General features: G+C 34.1%; 1 protein-coding gene across 1 annotated transcript; it reads right to left on the reverse strand.

The window, feature by feature from the left end:
• Positions 1-851: 851 nt before the first annotated feature.
• Positions 852-22,212, reverse strand: LOC127177668 (NADPH oxidase 4). Its single transcript, XM_051130061.1, has 18 exons — positions 21,998-22,212; positions 21,795-21,890; positions 20,873-20,983; positions 18,482-18,566; positions 15,509-15,606; positions 13,395-13,422; positions 12,917-12,989; positions 12,516-12,596; positions 11,269-11,440; positions 10,977-11,144; positions 10,445-10,507; positions 9,723-9,783; positions 7,459-7,537; positions 5,344-5,463; positions 4,418-4,526; positions 3,070-3,138; positions 2,828-2,928; positions 852-2,733 (listed from the first exon to the last, which is right to left on the reverse strand). Exons 1-18 carry the CDS (start codon positions 22,052-22,054, stop codon positions 2,613-2,615), a joined length of 1,692 nt encoding a protein of 563 aa, XP_050986018.1. The 5' UTR covers positions 22,055-22,212; the 3' UTR covers positions 852-2,612.
• Between the last annotated feature and the right edge of the window lie 2,067 nt (positions 22,213-24,279).

Genomic DNA, 24,279 nt, shown 5'->3' on the forward strand with positions numbered 1-24,279 from the left:
TAAAAAAAAAAAGAAAATTAAATAAAAATTTAATTACAATAGATATATAAATGTATTATATATATGTGTATATGTATATATATATATATATATATATAGTAACTAAATTTTTATTTACACACACATATATATATATATGTGTATGTATATATGTAAATAAAAACTTAATTATATATAAAAAAAAATTAATATATATATATATATATATATATAAATGTTTTTTTCTCATACATTTTTATTATTTTTATTTTAAGATTATTTATTTTATTTAATTATTTAATTATTGGCTTTTCATCAACTGGAAGCCCAAAATTTTAGTTCACTGCATTTTAATTTTACATAAACATATTTTAAGTCTGGTTTAACCACTGTTTTCGATCAAATAAATGCAGCTTTGATGAGCAGAAGAGGCTTCTTTCAAAAACTTTTTTTTAATCTTACCGACCTCAAACTTTTAACTGCTAGTGTACATACTACACATTCATCAAAAAGTGCAGTATACTATCAAAATGTACTGATTAGCATATTACATCTCATAATGGAATGTGCTTGATTTGCCTTTCAATTTACAGTGCAATGAAAAATTTTAACATCTCCTCAGGTTTTTTGGTTTTAAAAATGCAAGTCAGATACAAAATAACAATTTTCATTTTCAAGACAATAAAAATGTAACAGTGAGGTCATATGACTGTTGCATACTACTGTTTAAAAATGCTTATTGTTGCATAATGCATTGTTTCACATGATAACTAATAAATAATACACAGTGCATTAAGCCAGTATTCCGAACACAACCAGTGATATTTATGGTGCTTGTATCGTCACTGTGTTTATATATATAATACACAAAGTAATATTAAAAAGATTTATATGATAAATCAGTGATTAAATGAAATCTTTGGCAGTTGTGATACAATAACAGTGCAGTTCAATTAGGACACAAGTTTGAGTCCTGATAAAATATGAACATAATACAAGTACTGTTGTGCTGTACAGAATACAAAGAAAATAAATATTTAAAAAGAACGAAAGCGTATACTGTAAACATGGTTTGTGTGTATGTTTGTGTTTGTAAAGGTATAAAATAAGCCAAAGCATACTATTGATAGCCAAAACACCATGTGAAATGATATGTGACTCTAGACCACAAAACCAGTCGTAAGGGTCATTATTTTTAAAACTGAGATTTATATGTCATCTGAAAGTTGAACAAATAAGCTTTCCATTGATGTATGTTAAGATAGGACAATATTTGGCAGAGATACAACTATTTGAAAATCTGGAATCTGAGGGTGCAAAAAAAAAACAAAAAAAACGGTAGGACATTTACAAAATATCTTCATGGAACATGATCTTTACCTAATATCCTAATGATTTTTGGAATAAAAGAAAAATCAATCATTTTGATCCATACAATGTATTTTTGGCTATTGCTACAAATATACCTGTGATACTTAAGACTGGTTTTGTGGTCCAGGGTCACATAAGGTTAAGTAGATGATGGCAGAATTTTCATTTTTGGGCAAACTAGAGCTTTTTAACCCAGTTTATAAAGGACTAGTTCCCCAAAAATGAACATTTGCTGAAAATATACTCACCTTCAGGCCATCCAAGATGAAGATCAGCCTGTTTCTTCATCAGATTTGGAGAAATGCAGCATTACGTCACTTGCTCACCAATGGATCCTCTGTAGTGAATGGGTGCCGTCAGAATGATGCTCATAAAAACAAATCACAATAATCCACAAGTAATCCACTCCACTACAGTCCATCAATTAACATCTTTTGAAACCAAAAGCTGTGTGTTTGTAAAAAACAAACTCATTATTAAGATGTTTAAAACTTCAAAGCTTGCTTCTGGCCAACATACAAGTACATAATCCATAATAATGCTTCCTCCAGTGAAAAAGTGGTCTGGTTTGAATCAGGAGAGAAATCTGCAGAGATCAAGCATCATTTACAAGTCAAAACAGCTCTAAACAAATATGTGGGTGGATTTTGATGTGAGAGACCAACAGGAGATACGCTTTTTCACTGGAGGAAGACTTAATATGGATTATGGACAATGGTTCAATATCAAAAATGTCTTAATAATGGGTTTGTTTCTTACAAACACACAGCTTTTGGCATCTCAAGATCTTAATTGATGTATTGGAGTGGTGTGGATTACTTGTGGATTATTGTGATGTTTTTATCAGCTGTCTGGACATTCTGACGGCACCCATTCACATCCATTGGTGAGCAAGTGATGTGATGCTACATTTTTCCAAATCTGATGAAGAAAGAAACTCATGTACATCTTGGACGGCCTGAAGGTGAGCACATTTAAAACAAAATTTCATTTTTAGGTGAACTGTTCCTTTAAAGCTTGTGCAGGTTAATCACAAATACTCCCTGAATAAGACATAACAGTGCAAGTTTTTCATCTCTTTACACTGTTTACCAGCTCTCCGTCTCTTTGTCCGAGGATTACATTTTTAGACAAGAATGCCGTCCATGAATTCCAGACGTCTTCATCTGCATTTGTCCTCTTTTGTCTTCATTCCTCACAGACAGAGATATATTCTAATGGCTTTTTATTTGCCATTAAAACGATGGGTTTGTTCACGTCCCTCAGCTGAAGGACTCTTTGTTGTACTCAAATGCAGTTCCTGAGTGTGGGTTTGAATTGCACAGAGTGTGTAACGCTTTAGAGATCCCTTTGGGTCCACAGCAGAAAACCCCCACTCTTTTACTGCCGGACAAACACACACATCATTGATTACTGCAACCATGAGCTCCATAACTATATTATTCCAGCCAATAATGGATACATTCATCATACTCACAGCTGATTGGCTCTCCCGATTTCCTGGAAAAGGAGCTTCCATTTTGGCCGACCAATCCGAAGCCTGGAGCTCAAGAAACGGTAGCGTTCCTCACTAATGCTCTTCAAAGTAGTGAAAGACATTACTTCAGTATGACAACTGATTTATGCATATTTTAATCTCAAATAATGAAAACAAAAAAAAGGCAAAGCTTGCATCTAAAAAAACCCACAAGTTATAAATGAATATTAATTAGTGCACACCTGTAATCCTTGAGTATTACTGAGGTAGAGCTGAACATTTAGGTAATCTGGACGATTGTCCCGCCATAGCTACAGAGAGAGAACAATAACTTAGGAAAAGGAGATTTTAAGTTTTTTCACATTAGACATTTGCATATGTATAACATCAGCCAGTAGGTGGCACTATAGCCTTTTGTAACTTTCATGCATACTCCATTCAGTGTTTATATTATTTTTCTATGACGTTCATGCAATTTAATCCTATAAAGATGAAAAACTTCTTCCACACGATCTACCACACACTTACTGTCATTATTTTATAGTTTAGAGTTTTTTTTATCAAGTAAAAGGCCTTTTAGTATAATTGTACAAATGTCCACCTTTAGCTCGTGATTCAAGTGTCTTTTTGCTGTCAAATCAAATGTGATTTTTACAATAACGCTGACATTTCAAGATGAACAATTACTAGACTTAGGTTTATTTGATTGTTCATTTATCATTTTTACAAAAAGCATGTTCAAATCCAAGTATCAAATATGATAATCAGAAACGTTTATTTTTTCATCTCTAAATGAATATTGTATTGCATTGCATTATATGCTTTGATCACCAAACTAAGCATTTAAATATCATCTTACTAAAACATATTATTGGAGATACAAGTATAGAAGATATGATACGTTTATAAAGATCTCACTGACTTACATTACAAGCTATGAGAATTTCATCTTACTTATTGGTCACAAATATCAGCATCTGCACAAAATTGCATCGTTTTGTTCAGTTTGGGCCTCTAAATAAAACAGCCTGATTTATCAAATATGATACTCAAAAAAAACAAAAAACAAAAACAAACACATATGCAAACTTCTTTTAGACTTTGACTAAAAGTTCAATAAACTAAACTTTCATTAAAAAAAAAAAAAGTTTTTTGACTATTGTCTGACTATGGGCCAGACCCACTCAAACCTTTTGGCGTTAAAATAGTACTGTAAGTGAAGACTTGAAAAGACATGAAAACTTCTAATTTTTTGGCCTCTGGTTCTTTTCAATGTACTGTGGCTTCTTTATTTTTTATTTGCAACTATGCTAATTTGCACTGGACTTGGTATATTGCGTTGGTTGTGTTGGTGTTTTTTAATTTGCGCGTTGTCAGTAAAACACCTGCAGAAATTTCCACGTCTATCGGCACTTTGGAATTGCAACCTTGCACTACTTTGCCCATTTTAATAAATCTGGCCCTATATGCTGGACTTTTCAGGGTTAAGTGTGTCTTAAGTGTCCAAATTCATTTTCAGAGCCACTGTGTGTGTGTGTGTGTGTGTGTGTGTGTGTGTGTGTGTGTGTGTGTGTGTGTGTGTGTTTTTACCCTCTCATGAAGGCCACACAATAGATCAGCAAACCAATAGAAAGACTGAAGGTCCCTGCAAACCCAAACGAAATACAGCCTCCTCAACTTATACTGATGCCAGTCATCACTGCAACACATACAACAACACCTTCAGATATTTTACTGTGGATTTAGACTGTTTCTTTATGCATATGTGACCCTGAACCACAAAACCAGTCATAAGGGTCATTTTTCATACATCATCTGAAAGCTGATTAAATAAGCTTTCAATGGTTTGTTAGGATAGGACAATATTTGGCCGAGATACAACTATTTGAAAATGTGGAATCTGAAAGTGCAAAACAAAATATAAAAAAAAAAGAAGAAGAAGAAAATCACCTTTAAAGTTGTCCAAATGAAGTTCTTAGCAATGCATATTACTAATCAAAAACAAAGTTTTGATATATTTACTGTAGGAAATTTACAAAACATCTTCATGGAACATGATCTTTACTTAATATCCTACTGATTTTTGGCACAAAAGAAAAATCTGTAAGTTTGACCCCACACAATGTATTGTTGTCTATTGCAACAAATATACCTGTGCTACTTAAGACTGGTTCTGTGGTCCAGGGTTGCATATATACATTTTCTGCCCCCGTATCTTGAAATATGTGATCAGTCTAAATGCATTTTAATAAACTAATTCATGCAGTGAAAGAACGCACTTTAAATGCATTTAACCTCACGTATGCGTGCACTCTATAGGTGTTTCGTTTGCTTTTTGCGATATACTCTTTAATGTCAAATCGCACATTGTTAAAACAACAATTACGATGTTATCACAGACGATATATATCGCACACCCCTAAGTACAGATTGCAGTATGCCCGTGTTCCATTTAGAACACAGCCAAAGTGTTTAAGAATGATCTATTGTTACGGTTAACGAACAGGTTCACTCACAATAGTGCTTGTAAAACACAAGCAAACGGCGTGACTCCGATCCCTCCCGCCACACACAGGCTGACCTCATAATTTAACACCTCCTCCGATGGGCTGCCAAATGGACCATCCACGTGCACTCTGAACAAGAAAACAGAAGAGTAAGTGAGATTGGGGAGAATAACATACTACCATACTACGCATGCTATTTAAGCTGTATGCAAACCATGTATAGCATGGAATACATTATACTTACCTACTGCAGTAGGCAGTACACTAGAATTCTATTCCAAACATAACTAAAGTAACACTAGCATGCTAATTTCAGCATACTGCACGGTACCCAACTAACCAAATATGTTCGAAGTGTCGCAGAACACATTTTTCCATTCCAGTGTGCTAGTTTTCCATTGTTTTTCTATGACTGTTATGTTCATGTCTTGTGTCTTTTGCAGCATCTCACAGATGAGCGCCGCATTTTCATGTAAAGTTAAAATAATTTCAACTTTTACACGCAGAGCCACTCATCAATGTCAGTTCCAAAACAGTGGACCAATCAGAAGACCCTGGAAGCGGGGCAAGTGTTGCAAGCTTTTGTTTACAGAAGCAAGTTGGTATAGCAACTGTTTTATTTGAGGCAACATAGTGGAGGCACTGCGCTTTTTTTAAAAAACCATTCCTGAGCACTGTATCTCACGTTTTTAAACACAAACAAACGCTGTTATAAAAATGTTATGAAAACACTATTTTTGGAACATTCAAAACGTCCAGTTTTGACTTTTTTTTTCTTATTTATGCAAACACTATGGGAACATTCCATTTTATCCTTTTGCAAACATGCAAACGTAACTTTTGCAAGTTCTCGGAACTTTCTGAAACAAGTTGCAACATTTAAAATGTTACATTAACGTTTAACTAAAATGTTTGAGAAATTTCCAGAAACAGTGTATAAATAATGTTTTGAGAAAAGACCAAATAACTTTAAAAAAAATGTTATATTAATGTTTCTGGAAGAACTTTGAGAGAACCTTAAGAGAACCTTGAGTGAACATTCTGAGAACATTTCCTGTTAGTTATATATATACTTTTTTTTTTTTTTTTTAATTATGTGAAATGATATATGTGACCATGAACCACAAAACCAGTCATAAGGGTCAATATTTTGAAACTGAGATCTATACATCACCCGAAAACTAAATAAATAAGCAAATAGTCTTTAAAGTTGTCCAAATTAAGTTCTTAGCAATGCATAATACTAATCAAAGATTACGTTTTGACACATTTACAGTAAGAAATTTATAAAATATCTTCATGGAACATGATCTTTACTTAATATCGTAATGATTTTTGGCATAAAAGAAAAATCTATAATTTTACCCACACAATGTATTTTTGGCTATGGCTACACATATACCAGTGCTACTTATGACTGGTTTTGTGGTCTAGGCTCACATATGGTTATTTGGTTATTTTTGCATTCTAAACTCAATTTAGTGTAAAATCTCTTAATGGTCCAATCAAATAACAAGCAAAAAATATTTTTTGCATTGCATTGTGGGATACTGTATTTTGTGCACAGTGCTCTGGTCACATACTGCACATTTTGACAAATGTAGTAGGTTGTTTGGGTATTACATGGAGAGATTTAGCATAATATGCTCAGTATATATACTGAAAAATTAGTACAAGCAGTATGCTAATACAAACAGATCTGACAACCATCCCATCATTCACAAAATAATATTCACTGCAACAGCCACTGATAAAATTAGACAGTCACATTAGGAAGGAAACAAACACACACTTGCACACTAAACAAATAAATAAGCACACACACACACACACACACACACACACACACACAGGATGAGGATGTGCAGACATTTCCCACTGTACATATACTGATCCACTGTAAAAACACTTTCATGTGAGGAAATGATGTCATTCATTCTGACTGGATGGCGAGGCTTGTTAAAGCCTGACACTTGACACCGCGCCCACACGACACTGAAAAAACTGTTGTCTTCCCAGGAAATGAGGCGGTCAGAAGGTCGTGGCATTTAACCTGTCATATACTGAGGGATCATGACCTTCATTAACACCACTGACAATGTTCCCACAACGCAGCGGACTTACGTAGGATATCTCCTCTGCTGCATCACAGGAAGGATCTCGGAGCTGTTCGACTGTTGAAGCAGAAGCTGAGAAAATCTCACTGAAGAATAACAGAGACAAAAAGAAAATCAACAATGTATGTACAAATAAAAACAACACTTAACTCAATTTTTAGAAAATGTGAGTGGTGTTCTAGATGATTGCTATCACATTGCTATGTGGCTGCTAAAGCTATTTTGCATTTTTGACTTTATGGCACGCAACTGCGAGTTTACATCTCATAAACTTGCATTTGTGAAAAAAAAGTGAGAATTATATCATGGATTTTTGACTTTATAATACAATTGCAAGGTTATTTCTCGTAATTCTAACTTTTTAACTCAAGTTTGCGAGTTCACATCTCACAATGCAATTTTGAGTTGCATCTCGCATTTCTTACTTTTTTCTCGCAACTGCAAGTTTATATCATGCATTTTTGACTTTATAACATGCAATTGCAAGTTTCCATCTCATAATTCTCACTTTTTTATGCAATTGTGAATCTTTATATTGCATTTCTCACTTTTTCCTCGCAATTGTGTGTTTACATCCTGCATTTCTGACTTTAAAACACACAATTTTGAGTTTACATCTCATAATTCTTACTTTTTTTCTTGTAACCGCAAGTTTATATTTTGCATTTTTGACTTTATAACATGCAACTGCAAGTTTAACATGCAATTGCGAGTTTACATTTCATAATTCTCACTTTTCTTTCAGTTGTGAATTTGTATATCACAATTCTTACTTTTTCCTCGCAATTATCAGTTTATATCCTGCACTTCTGACTTAAAAAACACACAGCTGAGTTTACATCTCATAATTCTCACAATAACGCGCAACCGCAAGTTTACATTTTATAATTCTCCCTTTTTCTCGCAAGTTCAAGTTTACATCATGCATTTTTGACTTTATAATTTACAATTGCAAGTATACATCTCATAATTCTCACTTTTTTCTTGCAACTGCCCATTTATCTCTCACATTTCTTACTTTTCTCTCGCAATTATTTATATGCTGAATTTCTGACTTTATAACACGCAATTGCGAGTTTACATCTCATAATTCTGACTGTTTTAATCGCAACTGCAAGTTTATATCATGCATTTATTTACTTTATAACACGCAATTGCAAGTGTACATTTCATAATTCTCACTTTTTTCTCACAACTGTAAGTTTTTCATGCATTTTTGACTTTATACCATGCAATCGTGAGTTTACATCTCAGTATTCTCAGTTTTTTCTCACAGCTGCAAGTTTATATCTTGCATTTTTGACTTTATAACACGCTATTGCAAGTTCACATCTTATGATTCTCACTTCTTTAATTGCAAATGCGAATTTGTATCTCATTTCTTTTTTCTTGCAACTTCAAGTTTATATCTTACATTTTTGACTTCATAATATGCAATTGCGAGTTCACATCTCATAGTTCTCACTTTTTTCTCGCAACTGCGAGTTTATATCATACATTTCTGACTTTATAACACGCCATTGTGAGTTTACATCTAATAATTCTCACTTTTTTCACAAATGCAATATTATATCTTGCATTTCTGACTTTATAACAATTTACTTCTCATTTTTTTCTTGCAACTGCAAGTTTTTATCTTGCATTTCTTACTTTTTTCTCACAACGGCAAGTTCATATCTTGCATTTTTGACTATATAACATGCAATTGCAAGTTTACATCTCATTATTCTCATTTTTTTCTTGCATTAGCTAGTTTATATCTCACATTTCTGACTTTATAGCAGACAATTCCGTGTGTACATCTCATAAAATTCTCCCTTTTTTCTCACAACTGCAAGTTTATATCATGCATTTCTGACATTATAACATGCAATAACAAGAAAATAAATATTTTAGATGGTTGTTAGTGTGTTACTATGTGGTTAATTACACTTGCTTACTGTCTCCTTTTGGTCTCTAGACATGGATAAGTCCTTCATTGTAAATCGGTGGGATTTCTTGCCTATTTTATCACCCACTAGACGTACGTGTGTATTTGCACTGGCATGTGGGATTTCTTTTGTTAAGTGTGTTTTTCTTCCAGGAACTTGTATCTCTAAAGCATGACATAATGGAAAGTGTCTTGACTGAGCAAACATAAATGTGTGCGTGAGAGTGTGTTTTAATCCAAACGTCACACATTCTGACAGAAACCTTTGAACTAGATTATATAGATCACAGTGTATTTTATTAATTGTTCATGTGTGTGTGTGTGTGTGTGTATACACTCACAGGTCCAGTCTCCCAGCACTCTGAGATGAATACCAAATGTTTCATTCTTCTCAGTTGGACACTGAGGAACACAGTCAAACACACACAGAGAGCAGGGATTGAGTGTGAGGATCAGGTACAGTCATGCATTAAAGGAAACAGACCCCTGCGGGCAGCAAGACTCCAAGCAAAGTGTATGACTGGGTAAAAAAGTTTTACTTGGCAGAGAATGCAATCGTTTTAAGTGTGTAAGTGCAGAGAAATGTATCGCTAAAATCTGCACGTTTTAAAAATGGAATCATTTACATGAGCCATCACGGAATGTTTTGTTTAAAAGAGAGTGCAATTTGATACTGTAACAATCTTCAACAGCTTTACATCATTGAAAACGCCTTCAAGCTCTGTTCATGAAGAACGTGCATGTTTGCATGCTGCTTTCAGGTCCTGCTATGAACTTCCTGCTTGTGCATTTGGAAATCATAACTATGATATGATGTGCATTCAAAATGAGTCAGAATAACAACATTCGTAATTGTTTTTGTGTCCATAGTTTGCTAGTTGCTTTGGATAAAAACATGTCAATGTGCAATATGATTACAACCATTACCACTTAGTCGTGATTTTCATTGACTCACCCAAGTTGAAGCCTAAATAAATGGCTGAGTTTCCAATAGCAATTATGACATTGCAGTGGGATTCATGTGCATTTATCTCATGAGTAATACACACTCAAACAGACTCACTGTGGTAAGAGTAAATGGATGATTTTCAAATGACGACACACTTGGGCAGTTCAGCAGGATGTACTAGAGAAAATATCACAAAAACACACACAAATTGACATGAATAACATGCACACAATACATAAACAAAACGCATACAAGCAACTTTAAATGTTTATATATATGGCCCCATATAGGCTACATTTATTTGATCAAAAATACAGTAAAAGCAATTTAAAATAAATGTTTTCCATGCGAGTATATTGTAAAATGTAATTTTTTCCTGTAATCAAAGCTGAATTTTCAAATGAACATTTTTAATTAGAATAGAAATCTTTAATAATATTATAAATGTATTTCGTCGCTTTTGATTAATTAAATGCATCTATCCTAAATTAAAGTATTAATTTCTTTAAAAAAAAAAAAAATCTTACTGACCCCAAAATTTGAACTATGTAATTTAAAGAGCAAGGAAAGTCCTGATTTTCATTGTATTTCCCCTTTAAATGTTTGTAAACAAACTTTAATGTAATTTTGTGGAGGCGGGGCTTACCTGTCCAGGGCGGGGCTTAAATCCACTCTTCAACATGCGCAATTCTACGACATCGCATGGATGACTAACGACAGAAACTATGGTAACAGGAGAAGTGCTGCTTCTTATGAAACGATACAGTCGCTCCGCACAGTAAAGGCAGAGAGGAGCAGAGACCCACAACCACGTCTAAAACACACACACACACAAAAACTTTACACAAATAAAAAATGATTTATATACAGATGCACATACAAAAACTATATAAACAACATGAAAGATCAGTTATTTAATTCTATACAGACAGACAGACCTGAGGAAAATGGGGTTGAAAACGAGCCTCTTCTTGACAAACTGTCGGTGGTGCATTTGGAAACTCCGCCCCCTTCTCTCCAGCTACTCTGTGATTGGTCAATGAAGTGAGATTGTTGTGCACGCAGCCGGGTGGGTGGGCCTCCACGTTTGACTGATACTTTAAAGCCCCCCTATTGGACAGAGAGGTGTCAATCATATCACATAAAACACACAGGTAAATAAAAGTCCCAGTTTGCACAGTATTACTTTTATAATGGTAAATTCAAGATCTTTTTAAGACTAAGTAAAGAACATTTAAGGAATAATTTGAAGGGAATGCAATATGTCAAATGGTCTCTAAATGTAATAACAACAATTCGAAGTTTGAAAACACAACTTCCTACCGATACTATACTATACTATACTTTTTAAATAATTTTACAAAAAAAAAAGCTTAAGGTTTGAATACATGTGCTCCCAAACACTAGAAATATGAAAACAGCTTTTACTGTACTTTTTCATCACTTGACCTTTTCATAACTGACTGGAAAACAGTCAGTGACAGACATTTGTTCTTGTTTTAACTTAATTCAATTCATTTTCTCAAAAAACATACTTCATACCTTAATTTTGCATCTTAAGTAAATGCATCTTGATGTTTAGATGTTTAGATAACAAGAGGAAGATGCATGCAAGAATGCACAAACAGATGTCAAGTCACCTTTATTTATATAGCGCTTTATATAATACAGATTGCATCAAAGCAGCTATACAGTTTTAAACAGGAAAATAGTGCGTCAATAATTCAATAGGACAATAGTAAACAGTTAAAGTCAGTTGATAATGTCATGTCTTCATCAGTTCAAATTTGAGTCACTTAAGCTTTCTAAAGACCTGTTTATTTAAAAATAACTACTAAATAATTAATTAAATTCACAATTTGATTTTTAAAAATTAATAGAAATTGTGTTTCAAACAAAAATCATACAAATTTATTTTGCTTAACATTTTATGTTTGAAATTTGCAAATTTGTTAAACTTTTTCTCATATAGCAATGGATTGTGGGTAATAACAGTACAAAAAGTATGCATGACATAGACATCTAACATGCTATTTTAATGCATATTTACACTCATTTTAATCTTGCATACTATTTAAATTGGAGACTATGCAAACTGGAATTTCTTCCGTCCAAATTAATGACATTATTTTCACATTATTATCTTGTTTGTATGTGTTTCAGGTAAATACAGTTATCAACTCACCCCGCTGCATGGACCATCAGAACAACATAGAACACAATGAAGAGGTTGTGAGTATACCAGAAAATCTCGTAACTTGAGACTCTGAGAAAAACACACACAATTGCACTCAAATAAGAGAGAGAGCCAGATAAAAGAACATGCAGCACAGCATTCAGGTCTCTTAGATTGAACGAGACGCTCTTGAAGTGTCCTAAAGTGAACTAAAGCACCTCAATTATAGCAGGACAATAGAGAGGAGAAGCCTATCTGCCCCAGATCAATCAGAGGGGAAGAACCCCTCCAGGTAACGTCTCGGTAATTACAGTCGAGTATGTGCGTGCGGGTATGTGTGTGAAGTCTAGGAGATGAGACTAGGGTCAGATTCAGGTCAAATAGCAGTTTAAAAGGTTAGAGATTCTCACCTAATACAGGAAGACGACGCTGTAAACATCAGAAATAACACCAGCACCAACAGAACACCAGTAACTCCAGCAACTGAGAGAGGAGCCAACAAGGTTATGATGTATATTACATATTTTGACAAATTAAATACAGCCGAAACTATATAAATATTTTTGGAAAATTTGCAATTTTGCCTTGTCAACAAACAAAAATGTATGTTCAAGTACTATAATTACTAGCTATAAATAAAAAATTAAACTGCACTAGACTGAAATAAAATACATTAAACCCAAACAGTAATTTAAAAAAAATAAATAAAAATGACACGCACATAGCAAAATTACTAAAAATTCAACTGGAAATATAAAAAGTTAATTTAAATTATTATTAAATACCTATAATAGCATATAATTAATACTGAAATAATTTTGGTTTTACTATATTAAACACAACACAATGATGTGTAAGTAAATAGGTAGATTTGGAAATGTGAGTCACCTGTGCTTATGATGAGAATTCTGGGATCCTGAAAAGATTAAAACATTTTTAGTAGCCAGTAGTAGTACTGACAGTGTTATGCAAACATGGCCGAAAAAGTGAAAAGCAGAGGAACAACTCACAAACCGCTCCGACTGAATCAAACTTGTGACTTCGATCATTCAGTTCAAGCTATTCACTAGCAAAAACTATTCATTTCAAATCTGGACATCGCTTGTAATGGTTTTAAAAAGCACATAGTGCTCAAGCAATCATTTGATTCAGATCTGGACATTGGTGATGGTTCGTGTATCATTTGATTTAGATCAAGACTTCAGTGTGGGTTTGAGAATCATTTGATTTATATCTAGACTTCAGTGCGGGTTCACAAAACATTTGATTCAGCACGGGACTTCGATGTGGGTTTGCAAAAAGATTGGATCTTTGGAGCATGCTCATGAATCGTTTGATTCTGACTGGGACCTTGGAGCGTGGATCAGGAATCGATTGATCGGTACTTCTGTGCATTTTTGCAAATCATTTGATTCAGATCGGGACTTCGGAGCGTGTTCGTGAATCATTTGATTCAGTAAAGGACTTTGATGCGGGTTTCCAAAAGATTGAAACTTCAGAGAGTGTTCGCAAATCACTTGATTCAGATCGGGATTTCGGTGCATGTTCGTGAATCATTTGATTCAGATCGGGACTTTGGTGCAGGTTCACAAATCATTTGACTCAGACTGGAACTTCAGAGCGTTTTTGTGAATCATTTGATTCAGACTGGACTTTGGAGCATGTTTTTGAATCATTTGATTCAGTACAAGACTGTTGCAGGTTCACGACAACACTGAAACTTCGGAGCGTGTTTTCGAATAATTTGATTCAGATTAGCAGCTTGGAGCACGGATCACAAATCATTTGATTGATCGGGACTTTGGTGCATGTTCATGAATCATTTGATTCAGATCGGGACTTCAGATTGAGAATCATTTGATTCAGACGGGGACTTCAGTGCAGGTTTGCAAATCATTTGAATCAGTACAGGACTTCGGTGCGGGTTTGTGAATCGTTTGATTCAGATCAGTACTTCGGAGCATTTTCGCAAATCATTTGATTCGCTAAATGACTAAATGGAAATGGAAATTTGATTCAGATTAGGACTTTGGTTTGCAAAATTATTTGATTCAGATCTGAACTTCGGTGCGGTTTTGTGAATCATTTGATTCAGATCGGGACTTTGCTGCAAGTTCGCGAATCATCTGATTCAGATCAGAACTTCTAAGCGTGTTTGCAAATCACCAAATTGATTCAGATTCAGACTTCCTAGTGTGTATAGCAAATCTTTTTTTCTGATTGCCATTTTTTTTTAATTAAACAATAGAAAACATCAAACCATCAGTTATAAAAACAAAAAAGAAAGAAAGCATACACAAATACAAATCTTAAGAAAATTAACCATGGTTTCATTATAGTGTAGAGTTATGACTGCTTTAGAGTTAACTGAGCTTTGGACAGTTTCCATACTTGTCTACATCAACTTTCTTCAAATAAAGAAAAGAGGTTTAGAGCCAGATTTTTGTTTATGCATGTGAAATTTAGCGAGCAGGAAAAGTAAGTTATATTTTCCTGTTTTCTCTTTCGAGTACTCAAACAATCCAAAGAAAACATCTTTAAAACAGAAAGAAAAGCACCTACACAATGAAACTGGATGGACAAACATTAAAAAGAACTGACCAAAATCTTCCTCAGAAGAGTTAGAAAAACAACAACTCACTGCAATGTCTGACTTACGTCATAATTACGCCCATAAGCTTTTTGTGAAATTTGGAATGAACTCATTAATCTGTTGTTTGACCTCTTCATATTTAAGAATCTGAACTATGGTTTAAAAAGTCAGACATCGCTTTTCATGATTTTTAACGATGCAGAATTTAGTAGGGACGCCATGACATGTCCCTACCAATATCCAGCCACTATTAAATTGTCCCTAGCGATAATTTTGACCAAACAAGGACATGTCTGTTGTCTGCTGTTATGTCCTCACCAATGCCAAAATTAAACCTACACTCTTGCACAAACATTAAACAAGTTGTAATTATTCCAAACACTGAGTTATGTAAATGTCTGTGTGTTACCTGTCCTCGATACTGAGCGACATTGAGCGCGGGGAAATCCTCTGAATATCTCACTGAGAAACTGACCATGTTCACGAGGTGAGCGCTCACATGAACCACTGCAGACATAAACACGGACAAACAACAACAACATCCCATAAACATCATCAGAACAGAACAGACACACACGAAATGACACCACAAGTCAAATATGCGTGGTAGATAATTTGTCTATTCAGCAGCTCTATTGTGTGTGATTGTGTGTTGCAGTTGTCATGGTAACGAGATGCCTTAGAGCTCTGTAATTAGAACCACAATGCACTGAGACAGGAAATGGGGGGGGTCTCAGACAGAAGATAAAAACAGCTGGGAATCCCTCGGGATATTCCTGTGTTCTTAACACACACACACACACACACAAACACACACAAACACACAAAACACACAAATACATAAGCACACACATACACACCTGTCGACCGGCAAACCGTCTAGCCAGTCACTGCAACACTAGACGGAGTTATTTACCAGGTCAAACTCTCAGACACCCACATACCACAGTTATTTTAGTACCATTGAGATGCTGTCATAGTTTTTTTACATAGATTTTGAATTAGCCTTCATGTTGTGTTTTGTCATTTTGACCCAGGGAGGATTTTCTTTTTCCAGAAAATGCCATGTTATTGCTCACACAGGGTATAACAACTTCCTAAAAAAAAAATGTATATTGTTTGTACTTTTTTGCATTTTTTTCTCAAAGTTGTTACTCTTGTGATGTTCCCGGTCAAAAGTCACCAGCCACAAAAACGGCTTGTTCTTTCATTTTATGCTATATTATTAGGAAATATTGGATTTTATCTTTTTTTAATCAACTTTTACTTTCAGTTAGCACAGGTTTTGTGTTGCTTTATAAAAGTGATTGGTCGTAGACATCATTGATCTGAGCTTATGCACCTTAGTTTTTTTACAAAGAGAAATACAAACGCTGTGCTAATTGAAAGAAAACAAGTTAACGAAAATATTAAATCCAAGATTTGGTAATAATAATGAGATTTACAAGCAGTTTTGACTGGGAACAGCACAATGGCTATTTTTATTTTTACTAATTACTATTATTAGTATTTATTTATTTAACATTTTAGCTAAAGTTTTAGTTATTTTGTCGTGGTTATTCTAGTATATGAACTTAAACTATACTGAAATAAAGTTTCCTTTAACTGAAATAAAAACTAAGTTTTTTATATTTTAAGTTAACTTTTACTAAATTTCCAGAAGGGCTTTCAAATGATTAATCAAATAAAAATAAAGGTTTGAGTTTCCCTAATATATATATGTGTGTGTCCTGTGTGTAATTATGTACATATGAATACAAACACATTCATGTATATATTTAAGAGAAATGTGTTATGTACCAAATATTTTTATTTATAAATAATATAAATTATATTAAAATTATAATAAATACATTTCCTTGTAAATATTTCTTAAATATATACATGAATATATTTGTATTTATGTATACATAATTACACACAGTGCACAAACATATATTAGGCAAACTCAGGCTTATATTTTTTACTGTGATTAATAGTTTGACAGCCCTAATTTCCAGTAATGAAAATATATTTTTTTTTATTCTTTTAGTTTTTGTTTACTATAATAACCTTGCAACACACTGTTCAAACACTTTTGACTGGTAGTGTAAGATTTTCAGTGTTTTTTAAATAAGCATTTATTTGATCCAAAGAACAGCAAAAAAGCAAATTCTGAAATATTTTTACTATTTTAAATAACTGTTTTCTATTTGAATATATTCTAAAATGTAATTTTTTCCTGTGATTTCAAAGCTGAATTTTAAGCATCATTACTCCAGTCACATGATGCTTCAGAAATCATTCTAATATTTTGATTCACTGCTCAAAAAACATTTATTATTATTATTATTATTATTATGTTGAAAACATCTGAGCAGAAATTTTTTCAGGTTTCTTTGATGAATAGTAAGTTCAGAAGAACAGCATTTATCTGAAATAAAAAAAAAGTCTTTTGTAACATTATAAATGTCTTTATCATCACTTCTGGTCAATTTAAAGCATCTTTGCTAAATAAAAGTGTTAATTTATATAATTCCTTATACTCAACTGTTTTAAATATTGATAATAATGAAAATTGTTTCCTAAACAGCAAATCAGCATATTAGAATAATTTCTGAAGGATCATGTGACACTGAAGACTGGAGTAATGGTACTAAAAATTCAGCTTTGATTACAGGAATGAATTACATTTTAAAATATATTCAAATAGAAAAATGTTATTTTAAATAGTAAAAATATTTCAAAATTTTACTGTTTTTGCTGTACTTTGGATCAAATAAATGCAGGCTTGGTGAGCAGAAGAGACTTCTTTAAAAAAAAAAATAAAAATCTTACTGTTCAAAAACTTTTTCAGACAGATCAGTGACTCAACCCAACTAATCTGTCTTTCCTCCCCCGTGAAGTGAAGCATTATCTGCTGTCTGTCTACGTGGTCTTTCTATTTGTTCTGGAGTCTGTTTGGTCTGTTCGTGAACCATCTGACGCATATTACATAACATCGGTAAAATCTTTCTGAAAATTAACAGGCTGCATCTTGTTGTTTGGCCGTACAAACAAAAATCAAGTTCAGAAAACAGTTCTTGGTTGTAAGAATAATACATCTGAGGAAAAAGTCACATGATTTTAAAAAGTGAATAGGTTCCTGGCATCAAATCTTGATCTTGACACCTCATTTCAAGTAAACAAAATATTTTGCAGCATATCTGCTCTCTCAGTTTTGAATTGAACAGCCTCTTAAACGTCATGTACAACAAGTGAACTGTGGCTGCTCACTTTGATATTAGTCAGACAGTCTCTTCCTGTCTATGTGGGTGAAATAAATGGACCAGACTATGCAGAAACAACACAAACTATGGTTAGTTTTGAGTGTTTTTAATCTGATCACAGATCAGCTTCTCACCTGAGAAGACGCATATAGCGACTCCACACACCACATGAAACGTTTTACTCTTATCCAGCAGCCGACGAACACGTCTACCGGTCACCTGAGAGAAAGAGAAAGAGTCAGAGAGTCAAAGCAACCCTCATTCAACATGGCAGATAATGATTTTGAATCTACAAACATCTTAGATCACAAACTTCGTCTGTACACAAATTACATAATATCCAAGGAACAGATTTCTAGTAACTGTGCAGTTAATTCCCATATTGTATGTTCAGAAAGTTTTAGAATATTTGTTCTCTAACCAAATTTGTCACTACCGAAACACAGTAATATATAATTTAATAAGAAGGGTTATATTTGACCTATTAAGATTTTGCTTACATCTACATTGCAAATATTTTTTTCTGTTTTATTAAAACGTTTACAGAGGTAAATCAATAACTATTACAATTTTAACAATATTTCAAGTGTGATTTATGAGATTTGTTGTATTTTGAATGCTATTTTTCGTTGTAAAAGAAAAAGTTTAGGATTGACACCGACTAGTTTGAATATATATTGAACCAAACAGTTTCTTAGCTGATAATTCAGTATACTTTATTTATGACAAAACACCCCATGTTTTGGTCATGACTGCACATTTTTGTAGTGATATCACATTACAGAATTTTAACCCACATACTAAAACATACTAAAAATTTACATAACTGTACTAAAAATTTCCCTCAAATATGAAGATTATTTGTTCCCTTTTGTCACACAATGACATGTTTTAGTCGTGTTTCGGTAGTGACAATTTTAAGGTATAACATCCAAAAACACAAAGATGTCACTACTGAAACTTCACCGAATGTTTCAGTTGTGACAATTTTAGATACTTTTGAAGCTAACTCAAAAATGCTAATCAGCACATGGTTAGCTATCACAGTTATGAACAGTGATACACATATAAAAACTAAATGTTATGCAATAACTCCCAAAAAAGTATGCTTAATTGCAAAAAAAAAAAAAAAGAAAAAGGGAGTTTGGTAGTGACTATCCTTAAAGTTACACACAGACTTTTCAAAAAGATGAAAAATTCTGAAAACTAATCACCTTGTAGCTATGAGTGAGAGGGACACATAAATATTTCCTAATCATAAATGTAGGGGTGTAGTTAAAATCAGTCTCAGCCAATGGACTAAAACACTGTAGTGATATGAAAATGCAGGACACATTTTTTTGGTTTCATAATATACAAAATATAAAATATATTTTGAACTTCACTTTTTTTAAAACAACAACAATGGAATAAATTGCAAAAAATATTTTAATATAATTTTCATGTGTTGAAATTTAGGGGTTAGGGTTCAGAACAGCCACCTCCCAATTGCAAGTACTCACTAAATCATGATTTTACATATTTTAAGCTTACTGATATTTTACATATTATTGTGAGTTTCAATAGATCATAAAAGGATCTTAATAAGGATCATAAAAGGATCTTTTTTTTTGATTATGCACCAATTCAGTACAAAGTGCATTTATGCGACTCCACAGACTTGATATAAATGTATTAACAAAATAATTTCTTAAAGGGGTCATCAGATGCCCATTTAATTAATATGATTCCTTAGGGTCTTAATGAAAATTCTATAACATACTTTGGTTAAAAATTCTTAATGGTAGTGTAAAACAACACCCTTTTTACCTTGCCAAAATCAGCTCTGCAAATATCATCCCATTCTGGTCGAGGCTGCTTTAAATGCAAATGAGCTCTGCTCGCCCCGCCCCTCTCTTCTCTCTGCGGAGTGACGAGCCTGTTTACTTTAGCCGCATTTAGCCGCTAAACTTGCTAACTACCACATTATTAGGAAAGGCGATCGCAAAGATTCATAAAAAACCCTTACACTCACTTCTGCTGTAAGTGAAGTTGGATCACAAATGATTGCGCGAATATAAACGCATTTATGTAGATCGGGAGCCGCATTCCCTTCACAAACAAACGTAATCCACTGCATCTTCAGCAGCTCAGATGTCGGGAGTAAATGATGACCACTATGTTTATTATTACATCCAGGAACACAACACCTCTATCGCTTAATTCTTTTCTAACTTACATCTCTGCTCCGGCATCAAAACATGGAGGTTGGACTGTTACAGCTGATCTGAGGTAAGACGCTCATGTCAATCAACTATCGTGGGAGTGGCCTCTGTGGGTGTGACGCCACAACGACAGGCATCTGAGAACGGCTCGATTTGAAAAAGGGGATATTATTTTTTTTTACAGATTAATTAAAAACCACTGCATCATTTTTTATCATTATAGGATAGATTTGTACATACACTGCCAACACACATTAATGTTCAAACAGTAAAAGTGAACTTAGCATCCGATGACCCCTTTAAAGTCCACCCCTGTCTCACCCGCTGAGATCCTCGGAGGAAGGTAAGCAGCGATCTGCACATCGGCAGCAGCACCAAACTGCAGTTGAAGTTTAAAACGGAGGCCGACGCTCGACTAATGCAGAGACCCAGCTGAAGAAACACATACACAAGGGTTAGAACAACTTTTTAAAGCCAAAGACCATGAAAATGGCACAAAAGATGCCGTTTCTGACAGAAAATTAAAATAAAATAAAATAAACTTATGTTGAACATGTTCAATAACCTCAGGAAACAGTTATAATGTTATCAGAAAAATATTTTACATAGAAAATGTAATCATTTTGACAATAAATACTCTAAAGTAAGTTGTTTTTGCACTTTCTAAAGACTAAAATCTATCAGAAAATCTCTATTATACGTGGGTGTTGCTATGTGTGCTGTGTGCTGTAGTGGTGTTTGATCATTGATTCCTGTACAGAAGTGAGCGAGTTGTTACACGTCTGTTCAGCTCTGAACATAACAGCCCTGCTACACATGAGGGATTACAGCTCACACACACACACAGAGGCAGACAGAGTCTGGCGTAAACTTGTAAAAGTCTTAGGTAACACAAGTGTGGTCTGTCTTTGGAAAGTTGTTTGTCCCTGTGCAGCATCTTTCCAGGACATTACACAACAACCGGTGACAACAATTAGCCTGATTCACACAGGAGTGTTGTGGACATCCTGTGCATCTCACAGCAAAACACAAAAATACAAACACCATCTGTACACACAAATATCTCACAGAGTAAAATGCAAACACACACCTGTCAAACTCTGTCTGTCTGAAACAAACCTTTCAAACTCAAAATACTAAAACATTACACATGAACTATAAACAAACATCTACACCATACATTACATTACATGCCTGTAAAACTCACACACCCCAAATGTGAAACAGAAACTCAAGTTCTTACCCCCAGCATCTTGTGTAGATAATAATACTGCGATCCGCTAAAGTACAACATGAATGTACTCCAGAACAAATAGACATTTATTGCAATCCAAACCATCTGCTCAAAACAAAAACACACATCAGTCCATCTGACAACATCTCAAACTCAAACAACTCAATACACTATTAGCCCATATGGACAGTTGAGTAAATCTCTCATCTCACCAGGATCAAGTGTTTGGGTCCTTCATTGGCCCTCCAGCTCTTTAGCGCGACGCCCATGATTGTCTCCGCGACGCTAATCCTCGGACCGTAAACCGCCGGTAAACATCACCGGTTCCGCTGCTGGACTCTCCGTGTGACGGTCATCCTGCCGGCTTCTCCGTAACTTCGCACGCCGCTTATGTTCCCTGTCATGCGCCTCCCACCAAACGCCCGGTTTGGGACCCAGCAGTACAGACTGACATCCTGTCCAGTGAATCCTGGGTAATAAAACATAATGAGGATTTACTACTACTTCTAATACTAACGCTAAATTTAATTTATAAAGCAATTTTTTATTTAAAAAAAATTTATATATATATATATATATATATATAAATATCAATATCGACAAACTAATCTATCAAACTACTTAAAACTTTCTGGTCAGGCTTTCACAATAACATTAAAGTTCGTCTTGACTATTTTGTAATCTAGCCTAGTTTTATTATATTTATTTGCTTTAATAATGAAAATAAGGAAATGAAATACTTTGTAGAAGCAAAATTTAGGAGTAAAAAACCCCGATAGTCTCGTCTTTTTATTTACTGGTGACATGTAAATAATTATGGGTGAGACTGTTCACTATCTGCTTTTGGAAAATAAGGAGAACTAGATGGGTAAAGTTTGAGAACAAACTTTAAGTTGGCTTGAGAAAGCCTAGCCTGAAAGTTTGAAGCAGTTGTAAAAGTATGGAAACAGCTAGCATGATTTAACACATTGCTTACAGAATTTAACATGTTGTTAGCATGTTTTAGCATAATTAGCTTATTGCTTGTATTTTTATAGGCTGATTACAATGTTGTTAGCATGATTGGCATGTTGTTAGCATAATTTGCAAGTTACTAGAATGTTGTTAGCATGATTAGCAAGTTATTAGCATGTTTCTAGCCTGATTAGCATGTTTTTAACATGGATAACATGTTACTAGCATGTTGCTAGCATTTTTTTATCATGATTAACATATTACTAGCATGTTGCTAGCATTTTTCTATCGTGATTAACAAGTTACTAGCATGTTGTTAGCACAATTAGCATGTTGCTAGTATGTTTCTAACATGATTAGCATGTTAATAGCGTTTTGCTAGCATGATTAACATGTTACTAACATGTTGTTAGCATGTTTTCTAACATGATTAGCATGCTGTTACCATGACTAGCAAGTTACTAGCATGTTGTTAGCATGATTAGCATGTTACTAGCACGTTGCTAGCATGTTTCTATCATGATTAGTAAGTTACTACCATGATTTGCATGTTGTTAGCATGATTAGCATGTTACTAGCATGTTGCTAACATGGTTAACAAGTTACTAGCATTTTGCTAACATGGTTAGCAAGTTACTAGCATGTTGCTAACATGGTTAGCAAGTTACTAGCATGTTGTTAACATGGTTACCATGTTAATCGCATGTTACTAGCATGATTAGCAAAGTTGCTAGCATGTTTCTAGCATGATAAGCAAAGTTGCTAACATGTTTCTAGCATGATTATCATGTCACTAGAATGTTTCTGGCATGATTAGCATGTCACTAAAATGTTTCTGGCATGATTAGCAAGTTGCTAGCATGTTTCTGGCATGATTAGCAAGTTGCTAGCATGTTTCTGGCATGATTAGCAAGTTGCTAGCATGTTTCTAGCATGATTAGCAAAGTTGCTAGCATGTTTCTAACATGATTAGCAAGTTGCTAACATGTTTATAGCATGTTTTTGGCATGATTACCAAGTTGCTAGCATGTTTCTGGCATGATTAGCAAGTTTCTAGCATGTTTCTGGCATGATTACCAAAGCTGCTAGCATGTTTCCAGCATGATTAGCAAAGTTGCTAGCATGTTTCCGGCATGATTAGCAAAGTTGCTAGCATGTTTCTAGCATGATTAGCAAGTCACTAGCACGTTTCTAGCATGATTAGCAAGTTACTAGCACGTTTCTAGCATGATTAGCAAAGTTGCTAGCATGTTTCTAGCATGATTAGCAAGTTGCTAACATGTTTCTGGCATGATTAGCATGTCGTTAGCATGTTTCTAGCATGATTAGCAAGCTATTAGCATGATGTTAGCAAGATTAGCATGTTACTAGCATGTTGCTAGCATGATTTAGATAGCTAGATAGATTAGAAATAGAAATATTAGAGTGGAAGCTTAAATGAGTCTAAATGGATTAGAAATCATACATTGAAGGGAAGCTTGATTGAGCCTCAAGGGATTCTGGGAGTTTGAAGAGTGTTGGCTCATTTGAACATTCCTTC

The sequence above is a fragment of the Labeo rohita genome, chromosome 15 (genome assembly GCF_022985175.1).
Source record: "Labeo rohita strain BAU-BD-2019 chromosome 15, IGBB_LRoh.1.0, whole genome shotgun sequence".
Taxonomy (NCBI): domain Eukaryota; kingdom Metazoa; phylum Chordata; class Actinopteri; order Cypriniformes; family Cyprinidae; genus Labeo; species Labeo rohita.

What these genes read in the sequence shown, in the direction of transcription:
- LOC127177668 (XM_051130061.1), bottom strand. Translation starts at nt 22,054, where the DNA reads ATGGGCGTCGCGCTAAAGAGCTGGAGGGCCAATGAAGGACCCAAACAC. An exon ending in CGCTATATGCGTCTTCTCAG is followed by an intron (nt 15,607 to 18,481) that starts GTGAGAAGCTGA and finishes TTATGTCTGCAG; the next exon opens with TGGTTCATGTGAGCGCTCAC. An exon ending in CAGCAGAGGAGATATCCTAC is followed by an intron (nt 5,464 to 7,458) that starts GTAAGTCCGCTG and finishes TTTCTTGTTCAG; the next exon opens with AGTGCACGTGGATGGTCCAT.